This window comes from Lepisma saccharinum, chromosome 10, assembly GCF_977018435.1.
Source record: "Lepisma saccharinum chromosome 10, izLepSacc3.1, whole genome shotgun sequence".
Lineage (NCBI taxonomy): Eukaryota > Metazoa > Arthropoda > Insecta > Zygentoma > Lepismatidae > Lepisma > Lepisma saccharinum.
In genome coordinates, this window is record NC_139238.1 from 16,100,005 (window position 1) to 16,122,314 (window position 22,310).

Below are 22,310 nucleotides of genomic sequence, written 5' to 3' on the forward strand. Positions count from 1 at the left end.
GCAGGAATGTTTTTGATTGGGGGGGGGGGGGGGAGTAGAAAGGTACAAAGTCGAACCTCCATATATATTTGTGTTATATATATACGATATATATATATATATATATATATATATATATATATATATATATATATAATGTATTGTGAGTGTCTGGGTGTTTGTGTGTGTGTGTGATAAACATGGGCCATTACATTTTGGAACAAGCCACATTAGTTCTCAATTTTCAAAGTAAAATTTGCATAACCTTCCAAAAGAACCATGAATTTTAAACTTTTTAATTTTAAATCTGCATAGCTATTTTCAAGAAGTTTTTGGCAGATTTAGAAAGTATGTGCAGTTCAGTATCACATGAAGCTTTCTGCTTTAGTCCATCGTTTTACTATAATTTAAAACAGTGTTTACTTCCTTATAACCTTCTCCTACAGCACACATCAAGTGAGATAACTAGTAAATAAGATCTTCGTAGTATCATTCATTTTGATAGGTAAATAGTGTAGACAAAATAAACTTTTGTGTTTAGCTACATGTACTATAAACGAGATTCTGTGAACGGCAAGAACGTGTGTCTGATAAGAAATTTGAGGGCGGTACGTACAAGGTGTACAGTGGGATGCACAAGTATTGTTCCGTGAAATGTTAATGACTATTTTCGTTAATTTTTCTTTGGTATCATGTGTTTTTAAGGAATATATTTTTACTCATATCACTGCATAGGTTGTCAGCAGATTGTCATATGTTTCAGTTCAATTCTTGAAACTCCTATTGCGTAAAAGCGAAGAAAATAAACACGGTGATGGTTAATTTGCTTTTTAATACTTGCGCATCCCACTGTACAATTCGGATCAAAGGATTTAGGAGGATACTATACACCTTCCCAAAAATGTTGGGGATACAATGAATACTGTACAGTGGGATCTATGAGTATTACTCTGCAAATTGTCAATGACTATATTCATTATGTTTTCTTTCACATCCTACATGTTTTTAATTGATGATTTTTTATGTACGCTGGTCCAGAAGTTGCCAACAGCTTGTTTTGAGTTTTCTTTTAATTCTTGAAGCTCTTATTGGGTCAAATAAAGTGCACGAACGTGGTGATGTACAATTTGCATGGTAATACTCATGGATCCCATGGTACCACCTATCTTCACACCACTGTGCAAGACCTATGTTAGGAACCTTGTCTAGTGCTTATTTTTCTAGATTATATGCAAGAAATGACAATACTTCGATTTATTTTCGATATATTTTACAGTTAGGTGTATTGGATCCTTTAGATATATTGACAAATCTACAGATAGCTAAATGACAATTGTTTGCTTTGTTTAGATGAGTTGAATTTCAGTAATTAGCCAAGGTTTACACTGAATTTAGATGTGTTAGGAATTCAACAATTAACCAAATCAGAGCGCTTGGTCAGTATTCAAATGTTATCAAGTACCATGGGCGTAACTTGGGACCTAATTTTGAGGGGGTAGAATCAAACTGGACCTAATTTTGAGAGGGGCAGAATCAAACTGGGCCTAATTTAAGGGGGTAGAATCAAACTGGGCCAATTTTTGAGGGGGTAGAATCAAGCTGGACCTAATTTTGAGAGGGGCAGAATCAAACTGGGCCTAATTTTGAGGGGGTAGAATCAAGCTGGGCCAAATTTTGAGAGGGGCAGGATCAAGCTCGACCTAATTTTGAGAGGTACTCAAGATTGGGGGAAGAGGTTCGAGAAGTTTTCCATTCAATAAAAACAGCGCCCAGGATTATATGCTAAATAACTGTGACGTTTGCGAAATCACAAATATTACTCTTTATTACTTTGTTTCTCACGTCCCCTAACTTGTATATTTTAATAATCCTGAAAATTTGGGAGGTGGAAGTAGCCCCCCTTGCCCCCGCCAAGTTACGCCTATATCAAGTACAATGCTTGTACGTTATTAGATTTCTGTTGCTATTCGACAATTCAAATATTCATTCTTTTATTTTAGACCTAACAGCTTATAAGCCGTTTTCTTTCCATGAATTTTACCAACACAACAATTCTACATTTTTACAGTTAGCAGAAAAATGCCAAAGCATATGATTGTTGGTTACTTTTTCATTCAGAACGAACATAAAAGATCGAGTTTTGAGGTGTGCTAAGTGTTGATTTGACTCACGTGTTCAGATTTAATAATATAAAATGCAACAATGAATCAAGTTGGGTTTCATACCTCTAAAATAACATTTTTAACAGGCATTACACTAAAACGTTCATACAACTACCTTTACCCATTTTTAAAAATGAAAAGGAAAAAAAAATGGTCGTAATATCTTTCACTCATGTTAGGTTTTGTTTGCCAATTCCCACCACGACAAAACTATTATGTATAGAGCGTTGTTGAATCCATTGTTGACTTCTTGCTGTAAATTCCAGCTTGTTTTCTAGACGTTGTTCAAGATTACCTATAGTAGCTTTCAGCGTTGAAGGCGGTTGCGCAGGATCTGATGTTGCGCCTGGCCCCGCCCACTCCAGCACTGGTATCACATGATTGATCTGTACTTGGCAAGAGGCGCTAGGACTAGCCAATCAGAAGAGATTATCGTTTAAAGGTGCTCACGATGTTAAGCGATTGGAAGCTGGTTTTCAGTCACTAAGACTTCCCTGTGAGCCAAAAACGGAACGTATTTTTATCCGCCAATAAGGACTGCGTGAACACAGTTATCCTAGCGCCTTCGTAAACGAAGAGAACTATAGGTAGGTGTTCTGATTTCAAAAGAGATGAGCCGCTGCGTTTGCTTTCACATCTCCACCGAGAACGTAGCTCGAAGGGTTGGTGGAGTTCAGGAGGGAGGAGAAGGGGCCCACCAGCCCTCCCGGTGACGTCAGCGGATGGGTGGAGTTGGACTGTGACGTCAGCGTTGCCAAGGTGGGCGTGTTGTTTGTCTTAGGCGACGTTGGGATGCACGGGGATGACGTCACTGGAGACCACTTGTTTCCCTCCTCGTTGTGGTTCAGTTTCCCTGGAAGAAAATAAAAGACGTTTACTTGCTTTTTATTTTTGGACATTTAACTGCTGTCTAGATCCAGAACCTTCGTCTGAATAGAATTTTCCTACAATTTTTCTTTTTCTGCAAAGTATCTGGGACGTAGCCAAGGTGGGGAATAAGGAAAAGTGGGGAATTACCTCCAAGAAAAGATCAAATTTTCTTGAAAAATCGAGTCACTAACGTTGCAAACTAACAAAATTAGCATTTTAAAATATTAAGAAATACATGATATAGTCGCCAAACAAGATACATTTTTGCTACTTGTAATCAACCGACGTTAGTATAGAGGATTTCAGAAAACATTAATTACAGTAAATTTAGATTTACAGTAAAGGCATTGCTAACGAAAAATTTACTCTTCAATTTGTTCTAGAAGATGCATGCAGCTCTCTAACTTACACGTAGTCATTCACTGAGTGTTAGTAACAATGGTTCTTTATTAGCAGTCAATGTCAATTGAACGTTATCCATTGTCTAGTGCTAATAGGTAAAAACAGTAGATAATGTACAGTGTTGATATATAGTTCCCTAAAATTGTATTTTTATTCAATTTTTCCAGTGAGTAAGTGACATAATTTTTATGTACTGTACATGTACAAGTATATTTATAGTTGTGTTTTAATTTATATGGATGAAGGCATTAATTAATGTAAGTTTATAACATTTCCTATCAACATTATCATCACCGTTCTCTAAGCTATTGTTTTCTACTATGTTTAAAATCCTAATTGTATACTAATTGTGACCTATCCCATAAAAGAATATAAGACTGAAAGATAACATAAGAGAGAAAGATGCACAGGACTGAGAGATTGAGAGAAAGGGCTACAATCATTGATTGATTGATTTTGTGTTCACTTTATGCACAGTAAGGCTAATCGGGACTGGACCTACAGTTTAAAGTGGGATCCGAACCACTATGTGCCTCCACCGGGTATCGAACCCGGGACACCTTGATTACAAGGCAACGATGATATCACTGCGCCATCGGGGAGGCCCTACAAACATACAGAGAGAAATATAAGCGTGAAAAGCAGATAGAGAATAGACAGAAATAATGTGGCGAGTAAAAGATTGAGAGGGAGAGAGAAAGATAGATAAATATAGAGAGAAACGGGTGGAAATAAGAAGATTGAGATGAAGGCCGTGATGTGCGTCTACGCGTAAACAACGATAGTTTACATTCTACACGTAGACTATGTTATGCACGTAGATTACGTAATCTATGTAAACAACATGGCGAAAGCTGATAACTTAGCAAAGAGCGCCGTGGAATTAATAGAAAATTATACTGTGTATCAGTTGCTGATATGTGTGGAGAACTTTTCATACTCTTTCTTCTATATTCGAACAATTTCTCACCTAGGAAGAAACTTAATATAGGAAATATTATTGTGCTTTATGGGGAAAAGACCACTCTTGCCTCACGACTGCCATCTGTTGTTGTTTTTTGCATACTATTTATCTTCCTCCATAGTTGATAATAGAAGAGAAGAGAAATTTTGTTGTAAATAGGATTCTTTTCATTTCGTTAGGAACCAATATATTTGAAAATGTCACTTTCATTTCATGAAACCCTTGAAAATTAATTTTAATGCACTTTCGATTGTCTACGTAGTCTATGTAAACTACAACCCAATGTAATCTATGCGTAAACTTATAGTCTACGGCACATCACTGGATGAAGGTGAGATAAACTGGTAGAAAATAGAGACAGACAAATAGACACAGAGATATTGAGATAAGAGAGAATCAGCAAGAGAGAAAGAACGTTTGGACGGGTGAGAGATTGACAGCTAGAGAATCAGACAATTGCCACATCGAGAGATTGAGAGAGGGATGACAGACGGAGTAGTTAAGAACCTACTAATAAGCCAAAGGTCCTAGTATCGAGTTCTGAGTAAAGCATTTAATTTTACTGTGTTCCTTCCTAAAAGCATCAATTTATCATTTAACCTCGTCATCGCGAGTAACACGAAAATATAGAAAAGCAACGGAATACTACAATACGTATATAGAGTCACTCGGGGGAACATGCCCATCGGGGTTAAATGCCCACCCCTTGCATCTCGCGCAACGTTAATGTTATGGCAAATCTGCAACCCTTGTTTGAAAGCGCCCTCTGTGGTGAGACGAGGCAGCAGGTTTGGAGCTTGTGAGAACAATCTGAAGCCCTTCAGGGTTAATTTCATGAGGTAAGAAGACAATTTTTGAGGTAATAATTTTTTGGACGTTGCTGTATAAACTGTGTGCAATAATATTCCCATGAGAGAAAGAGACTGAATTATATTTGGTGCAAAGATCAAGAGTCAGGGAAACATATATGCAAAGTGAAACTGCCGCATGGTGCTCAGAGTTGCCAACCCAGTGATTCAATTTTCTGCTTGTAGCTGTGGGGTGATATGCCCACAGAAATTAAGTACAATATGCCCAAGGGCATTATTATGAGAAGAAAGGACCACAATGGGACTGGATCCAGTGTATTTGTTGTAGTATGTGGATGCATGAAATATGTACCAAATTCACGTCCATGTGTCCAAAGTGCAATGCAATTTCTCACAAATGTAAACAGTAAAAGAGGCTATGGTAAATTCAAAATAAATGTTGTTAGAAAAATGATGTGTTTACGAAACAAACGTTAATAATCTTCCAGTTAATGCTGTGTATTATTTTCCTTTAAATATGTCATTTCAAGTATTACAACAATTGTTTCTTGTATTGGGCATTTTACCCTTAATGGGTGGGCATTTTACCCTGAACACGGGGTGATTTGCCCAAATCGACGTTCATCTGTTTATTTTTCTATGGTTCTTTTGCTATAAGACTTACAGTAATAAAACTTATAGGTAACAATAACAAAACATGTAGCTTTCATTTGACATCCTTTTCATTGCAACACTCCTTCATTTAACGAAGCTATAAACCGTCAAAAAAGTTGGGCGTATTCCCCCGAGTGACTCTACAGTAGAGTGCTGCATGATTTCGCCGAGGTCTAAATAGTTCGCATGGACGACGCTAGATAGTGTACGGAATTGCCGGCTCTAATGATACGTTGGAAAAGCATTCTCCACTGCATTTCTCGTGAAATTCTAGCCTGATTTAATATATCACATCGCCCTCCTTCCATTGAAAATGTTTGAGTTGAATTTAATATGACGGCCAACAATATGGCGGACCTCTGCTTGACACACACTACTATGGTTCCCTTGGACCTAACATGTTTCAATCATGACCAAATGTACCTAGCATAACTCCCTTACATTTTATAGGTGGTGTAAAGGGACTTTTCACCCACCTACATTGTAATGAGGCCTTTATGTCACATGCTGTACATATTATTTCATATCTTCTGATCCCATTACAGTCCCAGTTTCATTTGTCATATGTTTTAGAGTGTAGCATGGCGTGCCAAATATATTTATTCACGATTTTTGGAGATGACGTGTTTTGAGATTTTCAATGCCAAAGGTCAAGGTCACGTGACAAAATTTTCTTTTCATCCAAAGGTAGGCTTGTTACATATCATTGGAAAGCTTGTTCTATTCCCTGGACGATAAGCTTTATTTCAGCTTCCTAAGCCAAATAGGAGCAGAGTTACAGGACATTTAGTATAGCTAAACGAGCAATTTCTGCGAACTTTGACCTTGAATAATTTTGGAATTGGAAAACAAACGAGACTCAAAATTTTCAGAGTTGTTAAGTTCCATGGATAGTTTCAACTCACCAAGTTTAATGAAAATCGGAGATGGTCAGGTTGAAAATTGCACATATGTGTGTTGAGTTGGCATGAAATCATTTATACAGAGCATTCCCTGACATTCGCTACGAGACTCGGCGGCAAGCGTCCCGGCATCAGCGCTTGTCTCTCCCGGTGAACTGGTCACCGACAGTTTTTTTCGCTCTCCCTGTTTTCGCTCTCTTTCCCTTTCTGTTGACGTTGCAGACTGACGCCAGTATAATCCTCCCTCGGAAGTTGTGTTGTGTCGTGTCCGTGTGTTGAAGATTGTGGCTTAATATGGCACCACAAAAGTTTACATTACAACAAAGGATTTATCTTGTCGAGTGTTACTTCGGAAAGAGGAATTGTGGAGAAGTGCGACGACGTTTTGTAACGAAATTTCCTGGTGTTCCCGTCCACATAGGAACACTATATTAAAACTTGTAAAAAAAGTTTAGAGTAACAGGGTCAGTTTTGAATAAAAGTGGAAAGAAAAATGGGGAAATCTAAAAAATAAAGTATACAAAGACAAATACAAATACACACCATCCGTGAGTTAAAAGAAAGTATTTTACGAGAAATCGGGAGAATTACAGTAGACGAACTTGCAGGTGATGCCAGAATGTGTTGCAGCAGAGGGACATCATTTTCAACACCTTTTGTAGTCAAGGTTAGTACACAATATGAAAACTGTAATTTTAATAGCTGACTCTAGCGACTGTCACGGAGCCGTTCACCGGGAAAGACAAGCGCTGATGCCGGGCCGCTTGCCGCCGAGTCTCGTAGCGAATGTCAGGGAATGCTCTGTATATGTTTCTTACGATTATTGTCACATTAGAAAGATATTCCATTGTACGCTCGAGGTGAGAGACTGGAACGAGTACAAAAGAGAGAGAGGGATATATATATATATATATATATATATATATATATATATATATATATATATATATATATATATATATATATATAGAGAGAGAGAGAGAGAGAGAGAGAGAGAGAGAGAGGGGGGGGAGAAAATATTACAAAGGGTATCCAGAAAATAAAAGAGAAAACCATCGCGTTGTTGGTTTCGCTTGTCCTTCCAATTACTTCCACTCCTACGGTTGAAGAGACTGATGTCACAGCTGAGTAGGGGAAGATGGAAGAAAAAAGACACATCGAAGCCACGTTCCCCTAACCCGTCACAATCCATGTGCCAGTATCTACATCAGCCACTTCTTGTCTCCTCGAATTCTATCGCAGCAAATCGTCCCAGACGAAAAACCAGAGAGAGAGTGGAAGAATTTTTTCCCCACATTGAGTGGAGATCGCAGTGTAAGAAAGTTTGATTCTTGACAACTAATATTTCTGGATAAACACATTAAAAGTGATGACTCAGAAAACTTTCGTCACTTCCCAACATAATACATACACCACCTCCCCCGCACCTGTTGTGTTGGCTCCAATAACATAATTTTGGACTTTTTCTGTTTAATTCAAGTTCAGGGATCAAAAATGTTACAATATTCTTTCTCTGAAGGGAATTTCAGACAATAGCCCTACCCCCTTCAATAAACAAAACTATAAGAAATATTGCTAGAATATTCAAAGCAACACCAACTAGCCCTTTATAAATAGGGCTAAAAATCAGGGTTCGTTTTTACTGGCGTACGTAGGATTTTTTCTGGGGACTGGACTTGTGAACTTGGAAGGTGCATAAACAGTGGCGCAGGAACATTTTTCATCTGCGAGGTACAAAATTCTTCCGTCCTCCACGTGTGTGTGTGTGTGTGTGTGTGTGTGTGTACACATCGGGATTTCCTATTTTTTGCAAAAATACATTTTATTTCTTTATTCAATTAAATTAAAATTGTACCGATATCTACAGCTGATTGCGAACGCGGGCTCAGTGTCATGAATCTAACCTTTACTGAACAGAGTGAGATGAGATTAAATATTTACTTGGATCATAAAATACATCCGCGAAAATCACTTTTGGTGATACCCCGTTGTTGGCGTTTTATTATCATGAGATATGATCTCCAATTACCATTTTAAACCTTCGTTATAAAAGTTATTCAAACACAAAAATAGTTATCGGGGTAATTTTAATTTTTTAACCCGACTTCATTACTTACCTTCATTTGATTTCTTTGTTTTCTAAAAAATTCTGGGGGCTGTAGACCCTTTAGCCCCCCCCCGGTACGCCAGTATTCGTCTTATACGCCGATATTCGGTTTTTGATTGCCTTCATGTCTGGAAATTTTCTCTGTTCTGAGTTAGACGATTTCGATTTCCTTGCAGTGTGTGACGTAGAAGGTTAAAATGTATTCTTTCCTAGTTACATTAGGTAAGGTATTTGTTGGAAGTTTTATGCTTATGTTAGAAATACTGTAAATTAATTATAAACTCGGTAATAGGTTTTTCCTAAAATAATGTGTTCAAAAAAGGGTTATATACGTCGGCAAATACGGTATATGTTGGGTGCCATAAACTCACACTGCTACGAAAATAACATAAAACATATTGAACTATGTGAAAAAAACTAAATATGCTGACCAAGGCAGTAATTTATTTTATTAAAAACTTAAACTAAACGTTCCGTTTAGTTTATGTTTTTAATAAAATAAATTACTGCCTTGGTCAGCATATTTAGTTCTTTCATATCATGGAAACAAGGCTTAATGGTGTTATAATTGAACTATGTCTCTGAAATTTAGTAAAAAATTAAACAGACAAGAAAATTGACCGAAAAATTATAACAAGGGTGTGTGGTTGGTATCCAGACGAGACTTAGCTTCCCAACCAATAGGCCACATAGCAATTCCTTGGTTGCACGATCAGATAGAGATGTAAACAGTTTGTTGTTTGTCCACTTTATACAAAGATAAGTTAATCGGGACAACTGAACTTGCAGTCGAAATCCGGACAGCAGTGCAATATGCCACAGAAGGATCAGCATTATAAAAATGACCAACAGATGGGGCAAAATTCAAAGCTATTAGTTTATCGGATCATCCAGCCTAGCTGCATGTCTATTTTTGAGAAGGCATAAAAATATGTATCGACTAATTTTTTGACAAACTTTTAAGTTTTTTCTAGTAGTTATAATAATTTGTATGTTTTAACTATGTAGTCACACAATTAAGTTCCATTGTAATTAATATTAAACCAAGTCTATAAGTTTGACATTATAAATTACAATTTATATGATCAATAACGCAGATGAAAAACTCCAAACGATAGTGGCAGGAGTAAAAGAAAACAGAGATACTACCAACACGTCAATAGTTCACACGTCATAGAAAAAAATAGAAGCCATGCCTAATAAAGGCGACACTTCACGGAACAAAAAGTCAAATAAAGAGTCAGTCAGTCACAATTTATATTAATAGATTGTACGGTTCGATAATACACACCAAAATATTTAACTTCCGGATACTAGCACCAAACTTTGGGTGTTGACTAAATGCATATCAAAGACTTTAAATCAGCCAGGAGACATTAGAAATGATTACGTCACGCGAAGTTACGTCATCAAAATGGCCGATCAGCAGATTCTTTAAAGTTGAATATCTCAGAAATTACTGAAAGGATTTTAATGGAAGAGGTATCATTTTAAAGCACAATGTTTTATCTGAAATTGAGTCTATTACACATTTTTCTGTAAATTAAATAGTTTATGAATAAAGTTTGAATTATGTGATTTTCCATATTCTTCTAATTTCTTGTCCCATCCACCTCCCAATTCCATTTCCACACAACATAATATGTAAGGTTGTTTAAAATAGTTTCTATTATTAGTTTTATCATCTTAAAAAATTGCTCCCTGGTGTTTCGTTATCAGTAAATTGTTTTGATTTCAATTTGACATTTTCTTAAGAATAAGCCCCCCACCCCCACTCCAAAGCTTTTAACAAATACTTGAACTATGTAATATTTGGAATTTATGTCAATATAATCAGTCCATTATTCATATATTCTCGTGCAATAATCTTCGCACGTACATTGGAGTCCAGTTTTTACACAGCGGTGTACATCTTTCCTTGCACTTATACAATACCAGTTCTTGGCAATGTTTGCTTGCATCTGGAAGTGTTGTCCAAAGAGGTTTGACCTTGGCGCCATCATTCGTTTTTCATTCCCACTGACATTGACATGGATCATAAACTTCCGGATTTCTAGTCAACAATTTCTCCAAGCGTTGCGTTGTAAGTTTTGTAATAGGGCATCCATCGTTGGTGAGATATGTTCAATGTTTTTACTCATCTGATTAAACAGTATATCCTGCGTGCTTGATTTACATGTTCTGTTGTACAGTCTAGGGAAGGGGCCTCAAAAAAACTTTCCTTCAGTTCGAAGTTATGAAGATTCTACAACACCCTTGCGGTAATTTTGTGACTTAAATGAAATTATATGTATGAAATATATAATTCTTGCTTGACTTTCGTTTTCCAGGAGGGGAGGGGCGTGCCCCCCTTTCCGAACGTCCATGTCCTTGGACTTGGGGTTGTGTCTGACAGAATCCATTACAAGTTACGACCTTTCATCAATACCAACTCTGGTCCAGAGACTGTGGCATCCTCAGCATCCAATGGATGAGGCCATCCAGATTTTTCTCCAAATCTCCCTCACCCCCCTAACTCACTTCCCTAATGACATCCCTCCTGTGGGTAACCTTCGTCCGAGTGGACGACTCGCATTTGCCAGGACGAATAAGTCAGATGCGCAGGGAATTATCATTAGCTACCGTAGAACGAGCTTGGGGGATAGAAAAGGACGTCCACTTTTCTTCCTCTTCTGGGGATGGCTGAGTAATTATCTTCCTCCTGTGGAGGCTGGGCGGCTGAATGTCTCCATTTCGCATCCCAGTGACGTCATCGTGTGCTGCAGGGACGGTAGTGGAAGGAAAAGAAATCGAGTGTTCTGGAAGAAGCAATATGGGCGACAATGCAACACCAGTTCAAAGGCTTTTCTTAAATCTTCTGTATTTGAGTCACCATAAGCGTATTTCTGAACGGATCAAGTAGGTATTGTACCAAGACCGAGACTACAGTTTAAATATGAGACGAGGCCGAGACTAGGGCCTTCGAGGCTTATGGAGGAGAGATCAAGAACAAGACACGCAGAAAACGCATTAATTAACGCATAAAGAGGATAAAAGCTATAGCGTTTAAGCACGGGTTAAAATGCAGCAGGTAGACCTTACTGAATATATACTAAAATGTATTCGTTTTTAAAATATTAATAAAGTTACTCGACCTGTAAAAATGCATAGATTTTTTTTAAAAAAACTCACTAATCAATCCGTCTTCATGCTTAGAATAATATTTTTTTTTAATGCATGAAATAATGTTATCATAATACGTAACGTATCAAATGTTTAAGTCATTTTGAACTTGCCGTGTGAGAGAGTATTTTTCGTATCTTTAGCAATAAAATTCAAAAATAATATTTACATAATATTTACTCAGATTCTACTCAACGAACAAATTGCGTAGTAAACAAACCTTACCCATCATGATGTTTTGATATATATATATATATATATATATATATATATATGTACTTTCAACTAACAATTTGATGTTTTTAATATTTCAGTGGGGATTTCGGGGAGGTATTTGTTCCCTTCCTAATGAGAGAGAGTGAGTGTGAATGTGTATGTGTGTGTGTGTGTGAGAGAGAGAGGGGGGGAGAATAAACGGGCTCTCTTTTTCTCGCCTTCTATGCTTATTAATTTATTTATTTCTCCTTTCTCTCTCTCTCCCGCTCCCGGAGAATTGGCTGATTGATTAATTTTTTTTATTTTACTTCGTTTTTCTGCCAGTTTTCGCTAATCCTGAACATGAGTATGAAATTGATGAAGAGTCCAAAAAAAACCTGGACAGAACATAACACAGGCCCCGGAGAGGATTATACTGACTGTGGGTCTAGACACCAGAACCTCGTTAGTGTGCAATGCAGTCTAGGGTGTGCTAAGGGAAAGATTGGTTGACATTTGGGTGTCTTTAGAAAGGGTCATCCCGTTACACCGCATCTCTCGAAGACGATAGATACTTTCTTTCTTTCCTTCTCTTTCTTTCTTCCTCTCTCTTAGAGAGAGAGAGAGAGAGAGAGAGAGAGAGAGAGGAAGAAAAGTCCAGACCTATGCTTTGCTAGCAATTTCTCCCAGCCCAATTCAACCCAGAAGCAAATACGTCTTTGATTCCTGGGAAGAGAAGATGACGTCAGGGAAGGATCGCTTTCTCCGAGGTCCGCGTTACGATCCGCGCGCCCTCTCTTGGCCCCGCGATTAGTCAGTCCCCTCCCGCGCGTATCGACCAATGGGGACAGCATCTGGAGGAGGAACAGTCACTCCACTCGGCGAATGAAATGACAGTCATTATAGATTTAAATCGCTACCCTCTCCGGTAATAACTCTGTAATAAGAGAGCCATTAAAAGAGACGAGAGGGATCCAGCAACGTTGCCAAATCGACGCCATCTGATTCAATCAAGCGTCGTTGGATCCATGTGAGCCTCCCGGGATGACGATATATCACATGCTCCTTCCCTCTTTTCTTCTTCATCTTCTTTTTTCCCCCTGCTGCGGGCCACCCAGTCGTTCAGCATACCCGATACGCCACGCATTTGGCCATAGAGGCACATATCAAAGCCCTTTTTATTTTGACAAATGCGAGGTTGTCAAATCGTGCTGATTTCATAACTTTTCTTCCCGGTTTCTTTGCGTTCGGATCTATCTGTCAACACTGCATCTATAAATTCTGTTGCGAAACGAGAAACTTCCATATCCATTTATTGCAAAAGCCTTCCTCATACATTTAAATGGCATTATTTAGTTTTATGTAAACATTTCTTCACAATAAAAATACACAGTCCGACAATTAAGTATAACACCATTAAGCCTTGTTTCCATGATGTGAGAAACTCAATATGCTGACCAAGGCAGAAATTTATTTTATTATAAAACATAAACTAAACGTAACGTTTCAACCTTCTAGCAAGGTCTTCTTCAGACTCTGCACCAAGTACAAATGTAACAAGGTACAAAACAGGACGATATATATACACAAACATTACTCCCCTCCAGACTATTAGAAAGTTGTTCTGGAACATTCTAGCAGGTGGCTTTCCCTTGTCAACTGTACTTTCACCTAAAAGGCTAACATATTTTCTTCCATCTAGAAAGTGGTTGGACTCTTTATCTCACCCTCATGTTTGTGTATATGTATCGTCCAGTTTTGTACCTTGTTACATTTGTACTTGGCGCAGAGTCTGAAGAAGACCTTGCTAGAAGGTTGAAACGTTACGTTTAGTTTATGTTTTATAATAAAATAAATTTCTGCCTTGGTCAGCATATTGAGTTTTTCAGATAATTAAGTAATGATACTGGTTTTATTTTGTCCAACGTGTGCATTCTATCTGTGAAGTAACACGTTCATGATGAAGTGTGGTCCATAATCCACAACCTGGCAACACCTCATGAACTTGCGATGGGCGTGCTTGTTCTGGAGGACGAAACAGAGCATTTTCGCTACGGTCCTCCTACGCCAAATCACAGAATGAAAGTCGCTAAATTTACCAAGAGGCATGAAAATGCAGCTACAAAAATCGAAGGCGAAGACAATATTGTGTTCCTTTTAAAATTCACCATTTCCTGGTTAAGTCGGGAATTTTTCGTTTCCCGACACTGAAAATCACGAATTCTACACGCTATTTAAAACTCAGGTGTTGTTTTTGCATTTCTGAAATTAATAAAAAAGGCCAGTTCCCAAGAAATTTTGAGAAATTATCATTTGGAATTTTTCGACTATTGGGGATCACGAAAAGTCGGGAAATCATTCCTTCCGAAGCCAGAATTGGGTGTGGAGTATTTTTTCCCGATTCCGCACTCCTACCCATCTTAATTTTGTGTAAATCGTCATTAATAGTGTGGTTCATTGCCCATTTTATCATGACTCATCTAATCATAAAGACCCAGGAGGGACGGTACAGTGCAGAAATGAAACTCTTTATTATGGTTAGTTTTAGAAATTCATTGGAAAGTCAAAATTATTAGGATAAATAACATTCGATGAGAAAAACCGCACCACCAACTCACATGGTTCCAGAATACTTAAATCTTAATATTACTCTGATAATAATGTGCATTCGCAAGAAATAAAAATTCAGTGTTCTTTCGGACCTTGAAGTTAGCCATTTAAATGCATAAAGAAAATTGCGGATGAGGGTACATACAATTATTATTAATGTTCTTTCATATACTATCTCCGTAACATATATTTCCTACAGTTTTAAGTTATTAAAGATAAATAACAGTGTCGACATCTATTACTAGTAAGTTCAAAACATTTATATTGGATCTACATTGGATAAAAACGAACAACTTAAGTGAAATAAAGTGCTAAAATAAATATAACATTTGCAATTTGGAAAGAAATAAGATATTTCTTCCCACTATTTTAGTCTGAGGGGTGGAATAATATGATGAGTAATGTCAGTAAGTCATAACACCATTAAGCCTTGTTTCCATGACGTGAAAAACTCAATATGCTGACCAAGGCAGAAAGTTATTTTATTATAAAACATAAACTAAACGTAACGTTTCAACCTTCTAGCAAGGTCTTCTTCAGACTCTGTACCAAGTACAAATTAAACAAGGTACAAAATAGGAAGATATAAATACACAAAAATCACTCCCCTCCAGACACAAGATTATTAGAAAGTTGTTTTTTTTTCTGGAACATTCTAGCAGGTGGCCTTCCGTTGTCAACTGTACTTTCACCTGACAGGCGATTTAGATAAACATTTCCTTTCAGCTGGGAAAAGGTGGGACTCTTTATCTCACGTTCTTTTTCCTTACCATTTCTTTCTTCATTCCTCTTCCTTCTTTTCTCCTCTTTCTCTCTTGTCCTTTCCACTCTTTCTAGCACCTTCTTCCATTCTTTGTTTATCTTCAGTCCCCCATTCCAGTTCATTGTGTTTTCTTCTCCTTTCTTCTCTATTTCCTTAGCCTCTTTCCATTTCCTCACTACCATTCTCTTCTCCCTTCATATCTGCTTAGCCTCATCCCACTCTATGTCATGTCTTGTTTCTCTCGTGTGTTTAAATATCGCATTCCTCTCTCTCTTAAGTCGTACATCATCCCTATGTTATTTCAACCTGTCTTTCTTTTGTACTTGGTACAGAGTCTGAAGAAGACCTTGCTAGAAGGTTGAAACGTTACGTTTAGTTTATGTTTTATAATATAATAAATTTCAGCCTTGGTCAGCATATTGAGTTTTTCAGTAAGTCAGTTTTTATTGCATCTTGGCCTGTCATTTGTCACTGTTAATTGGAAAATGTTCAGTGAAGTCAGGATTCTTTGTGTTTGTTATTGCATTTTTGGGAATACACGATGACTTTCAAGCGGTGTGATATATTTTTTCAGTTCAATTAAACAAATGCTAAAAAAGTTTAAATATGCTTTGAGAAGCAAGCTTCCTTTACTTCCCATTATTGTTTTTATCCATGGTACTATGTTATCCAGTCACCTTTTTTACAGTGCATTAATCTTGATTTTTATTGGGAGATGAAAACATCTAATCTAGTCTTTACATAAATGTTAGTTCCGTGTTCAATGAAATCTTGCATTGCTGTGACCAATGTCCCCACAGGGCAGCGGCACAATAGATGTCAGAAAAAATGAAAGGCTGAATAGAGAAAAATATTTCACGCAACTTTCCCCCAGAGTATTTTACTGAAAGTCCATGGATTTCGAGTTTCTGCTTTTATTTGCTTATGTTTCGTTTATGAAACGACAGATAAGGACATCGAAAATCTGAAAAATCTTTAACAGAGCTTCATCTGTACAAAGTATCCATAATGGCGAAAAATAAATACAGCTTTTTAATAAAACCCGGTTGCGTATTTCACATGTGCACATTGAAATAGAGATTGGGGGCGTGGTTTGTGCATGAATGCTCCCAATTGGCTAGCAGACTGTCTCAATGATAATCGATTGTATGATAGGAAACTGGCATTCTTTTCACTGACTAGTGCGAACACTTTTTGTAAACCACAGACAACTATACCCCAGCACAAGCAGAACAATCTAGTCGGGGAAGACAACGTACTCGAACAGTAATCAATACTCGGAAAGCGAATGGACTTTCTTATTGGAAATATTAAAGGAAATAATTTTAAAAATGTTGCGTTTGATGAAAATTCTTATACAATTACTAAATATATTGGGTCATTTTCCGGTTTTCGTCAGATGCAAGCAAGAAATATTTTGAATTAAATGTTTAAAAAAACCATTAAAGAATCTATCAAACCCTTGTTTAGCGCCAAAACATTAATTTTGACTGTATAAGCGCGCGCCTATTTGTTTTAGAAAGAGTTATTACAAACCAGATATAACAACACAAAATGAAAAGAAAGGAGTTTCGATAAAGAAGTATAGATGGCAGCACAAGGTGATAGAATGTAAAATAATCGTTGGAGGATAAGTATCGATTTAGTGAAAGTGAAGCTGTAATAGAAACACGTAGAAAAATGAAAGCAATGTACTAAAAGTAGATAATAGATGGAAAAGGAAAATATAAGTGGTTTTCAGCTTTCAACAAGTTCAAGACTGTAGTCAAATTGTAAGGCACGCCATAGAAATACTCAACAAAGTAAATAAAAGACCAGCCAGCCAGAAACTTCTCCATTACAAACCACGTCCCCAATCTCTGTTTCAATGTGCACATGTGAAATACGCAACCCGGTTGTAGTTTCAAGGAATAGACGAAGGGAGAGCGACCTGCGTGATGGAGTGGTTAGTACGGCGCGCTAGAACGCCAGGAGTCCCGGATTCGAAACCCGCCCTGTGTTCCTTTGTCCTTCAGCAATGTCAGTACATCATTAACTCATCCTCATGGTCGGGATTAGCCAACAGTGGGAGAAACGTGACGCTAAATTACAAAAATTAAATCAAGAAGAAATGAGTGTAATGGACTTGTAGGGAGATTTCACATCGAAGCGGCAAGGAACACGCGACAAGTGCCGCTTGTAGATTTCACTTGTCTACTTTGGATTTCACCAATCGAACGCTGGCTTGTGCGGCCTGTCATGCCGCTGTGGTGTGAAACGTTGCTGTTGTTTGGGTCGTTCGCAAGCGACATGTGTCGTGTGTCGCTTCTGGATGAAAGCTCACTTGAGCGGCAAAATTTTAATCCAAGGTGAGCATATGCAGTGCACACAGACCCTAAAACGTGTCAATTGACACATATATGTATTTTGATTTCAATAACAAATGCGTCAATTGACACAGCAAAATTGTGCAATTTTGTTATCTTTGAAATGATCTTGTCTGATCTTCCAAATTGATGCATTTTATTGCATCACAAAGAACTTCATCTCATAAAAATACCCTTTAATACATTCCTATGTGTATTTTGACACACTAAATGGAGGATCATTTGCAGTTTATGCACGTTAACGTGTTATTGAAATCAAAATACATATATGTGTCAATTGACACGTTTTGGGATCTGTGTGTGGAAACAAACGAGAACTCTCCAACATTGGCTAAAAAAAATGATGTTAGGATTGTTGTAAACTATAAAATAGTGTATATGAAGCAAACGTTAGAGGGCATTCGTCATCAATATTGTCAGTTATGTCATTTTCGTGTACTTTAATATTGTATTTGTTATGTTTATCTATCATAGATATATTTCCAACAATCAGGAATTGGCGAGGTGAAGGGCAAACAGAACAAAATTTAAGTTATGAAAATTTAGACTATAGGGAATAATTGAGGACTAAAAGTGGTAAACGTTGGAAGTGCCAGAAGCGAAAGTGTTGGGAAATCGCATCGTTCCGCACATCAGCTTGTAAGAACGTTCACACTATTGCCTCTTTACACGCCCTTTGAACTACTTAGAGGGCTACCAGCCACATTTCACGTTTACCACATTATAAAGCATGGCACATTTCACAGTTTAACGTGGAAAACGGTGTTTGAATTATTTTGGCACTTACAGCGTTTACCAATTTTAGTCTTCAATTGAGTGATTGATTGATTTGTTCTTTTAAGTCCACTTTATGCACAGGAAGGCTAATCGAGACTGGACCTACAGTTTAAAGTGGGATCCGAACCACTATGTGCCTCCACCGGGTATCGATTGATTACCAGGCGACGACGTATAGGGAATAAGTTTATCTGCGGGAGGGGAGGGAAGGGGCGTAGTCTCTAATTACGATAGTGGTGACATAACAGGCTATGCTGATGTTGAACACCTGTTGTGTGTGTGTCTACTGATCACTAGGAAGCGGATTTTTAGGTAGGAACATATTTTTTGTGTTGCTTCTGAGGTAGGCCCTGCAATGTAATTTTTTTCACATAAAAATGCATAATTTTACCATTAGCACATAAAACACATATTTGAATGAAAATAAAACATCAGATGTACATATTTTAGAATGTACACATTCCAAATAATATAAAAATACCCGGTGGAGGCACATTGAACAGTGGTTAGGATCCCACGTTAAAACTGTATGCCCAGTCTCGATTAGCCCAGTGGACTTAAAACGACAAATGAAACAAAAAATCCTTCATTAAAATTAAATCATATTAGTTCAAATAGTGAATAATGTGAAAATTACTATAGTAGAATATAGATTCTATATATATTCTCCTAGAGAAGCGCCTGACTCTTCCCCACGAACCAGATTACTGCATTATATCAATTAATAATAATGGAAACTGTCGCATCCAATATGATTTAGCTATTGTGAAATTTTGTGCCGTAGCTATTTCTATTCAACCAGCAAAAAAAAATCGAGTTTTGTCTTTCCTCCCTCCTGCATGATCCTTTCTCTATTCCCCGCGCGACGTGGCAACCCTGCAAACCCACGACCAGAGCCGTACATCTCTACGTCACGAGCTGAGGCCCGCTACTCTGACGTTTAATCTAGAAAATTGCTCGGCGCTCGTCGTTTGTTTCCATTACTGTCAACTCTTTAGGTCTGTGTGCCGGCGCTGTGTTTCGGCTTCGCACGAGAAAAGCTTCTGGCCAGGGGTAGGAAGCGAACCTAACGCTAGATGGCTCTGTTCTCCGGCCACGATGAAAGTGGAAGAAAGGAAGAGAAAGTAGGGAGAAAGAGGGAGAGGTGGAGTGGAGGAAAAATGAAACCTTTCGCAGGCACCACCAGAGAGGAGGAGAGATAGGGAAATACATTCTCCCGGAAGAGAAGAAACGAGAAAAGAAAGAAAAAACAAAACACAATCAGGAGACGGTAAAAAGATCTAAACCCATCTTTGGATCATTGCACGTCTACCCCCCTCCTCTCCCCCCAATGCATAATGTATTAGCGAGGGCTGTCTTAATTAGCCCTCGCAACCCTCTTTTAATTATCTATTATAATTTAAGTCCGTTACTTAATGATATTAATTAACATTTCTTTTCCTCCCCCTTCCCCTAATTTTATCCCTTTACGCCTGAATGTCTAGTTATGCTCCTCTTAATTCAGTCTGCGGGTCTATCGGCGATTAATTTCTTTGTCGGAGAAATTCGTTCCACGGTCATAATTGTTTCTAGGATGTATGTACTGAGTTCTGGGAGCTTAGGAATGAATCTGTGGAACAGCTACTGTAATATAGGTGTCAACGGTGTGTTCCACTAACGCACGGAATATTTTTTTTGGCGGAGGACTTTAAAAGTCGTTGTCACATAGCAGCAGGGGGGTGAGGGGGCGGTATATACTCGTACTATACAATACGAGGGCGATTCAATAATTATTGTCCCCGGTATACTTAAAGTACATGAATTGCAATGAATGATGGGGATATTGTAGCCTAATGTCTTAGATGCCTATATGCAAAATTTCAGAACCGTAGGTGCTATAGTAAATTTGTTTTTCTCGATTTAGGTGTGAGAGGTGGCACTTAGTTTGAAAAATGGAGAAAACCGAACAACGAGCTGCCATCAAGTACCTCCAGAAAAAGGGGCTAAGCCCAAAGGAGATTCATGAGGACATGGTCAGTGTGTTGGGTTATGGGGCTCCTACCTACCAGGTGGTATAAAACTGGTGCCGCGATTTCCGTTGCGGCAGGGAAAGCTGTCAACAGGCCCCTGGTGATGGTCCTCCAACAACAGCATCCACCCCAGAAAACATTGATGCTGTGCATGACATGATTATGGCTGACAGAAGAATCACGGTGCAACAGTTAGCAGACATCATGCACATCTCTGTAGGCCCAGTGGAAACCATTGTGCATGAACACTTGGGATTCAGAAAGGTGTCAGCGCGATGGGTCCCCAAAATTTTATCCCGTGAACAACAGAAAGACAGAGTTCAATGTTCAAGGGCTGGTTTGGAGCTGATGGGGGCAGACCTGAAGCAGTTCTGTGATAGATTTGTGACAGTGGATGAGACATGACTCCACCACTATGATCCCGAGTCCAAACGACAGAGTATGGAGTGGCGGCACAGCAATTCACCTCCCCCCGCAAATTCAGTTTGGAAGCATCAGCACGCAAGGTTATGGCCACAATTTTTTGGGATGCGAAGGGTGTGCTCTTTATTGACTACCTGCTGGGACACACTGTTACTGGGGACTATTATGCAGCCCTAATCCCTAAGTTACGCGAAGCAATCAAGGAGAAACGGCGTGGGATGTTGCGGCGAAAAGTGCTGTTTCACCACGATAATGCTCCAGCACACAGAAGCCATGTTACTGGTGCCGCAATCCATGCTGCTGGTTTCCATGTGTTGGAACACCCTCCCTACTCAACCGACCTCGCCCCTAGTGACTTTCATTTGTTCCCGAAGTTGAAGGAGCACCTCAAGGGGACGCATTTTCCCTCAAATGCTGCTGTTATGGACGCTGCGGAAGAATGGCTCACGGCTCAGCCACAGACATTCTTTGAAGCTGGCATAGTGGCTTTACAGCGTAGGTGGAAGAAGTGCATTACTGTGAAGGGGGACTTTGTGGAAAAATAATACTGCTTATATGTCAGGGACAATAATTATTGAACCACCCTCGTATTTCGTAATTGCCATATTTAACCTTTGTTTTAAAAGTTGTTCAAGGAGAAAATGTTAATCGGGAGCCATTTTAAAGGGGTTGCATTTACCACTTCGGTTTCCTTCGAGTTCTACGTACTACTTTCATTTGATAATTAAGCTTTTCTAGAAATTTCGGGTAACGTTGTCGCTTTGTCCCGAAACCCGGTGGAGGCACATAGTGGTTCGGATCCCACTTTAAACTGTAGGTCCAGTCCCGATTAGCCTTACTGTGCATAGAGTGGACTTAAAACAAAAACTAAAAGAAGCTCAAACTAACAATTTCGGGAGGGGCTGTGGCCCAATCAGCCCACCCTCTGCTTCGCCAATGGTTGTTGAGGCACATATCTATGTGGTTCGATCTAGTGGTAGATTTTTGATTTCACCATCTAAGTTCCCGGGTTCGAATCCCGAAGTGTTCTTTGTGAGTGTCCCCTCGTCACTTTCAACTTCCATCATTCATCCTCATAGTCGCGATCAGTCAAAAGTGACAGAAAAGTAACGTAAAATAACAATAAATGAAACCTCGATCTCGTCACGGTCACGAG

General features: G+C 38.5%; 1 protein-coding gene across 1 annotated transcript in view; it reads right to left on the minus strand.

Moving 5' to 3' along the window:
- Window positions 1–2,743: 2,743 nt before the first annotated feature.
- Window positions 2,744–22,310, minus strand: part of PHDP (Putative homeodomain protein) — a 152,459-nt gene continuing 132,892 nt past the window's right edge. Inside the window, exon 4 of the mRNA XM_083130615.1 lies at window positions 2,744–2,994. Within this exon, the coding sequence (XP_082986741.1) occupies window positions 2,744–2,994 (251 nt within the window). The remainder of the gene's footprint in view (window positions 2,995–22,310) is intronic.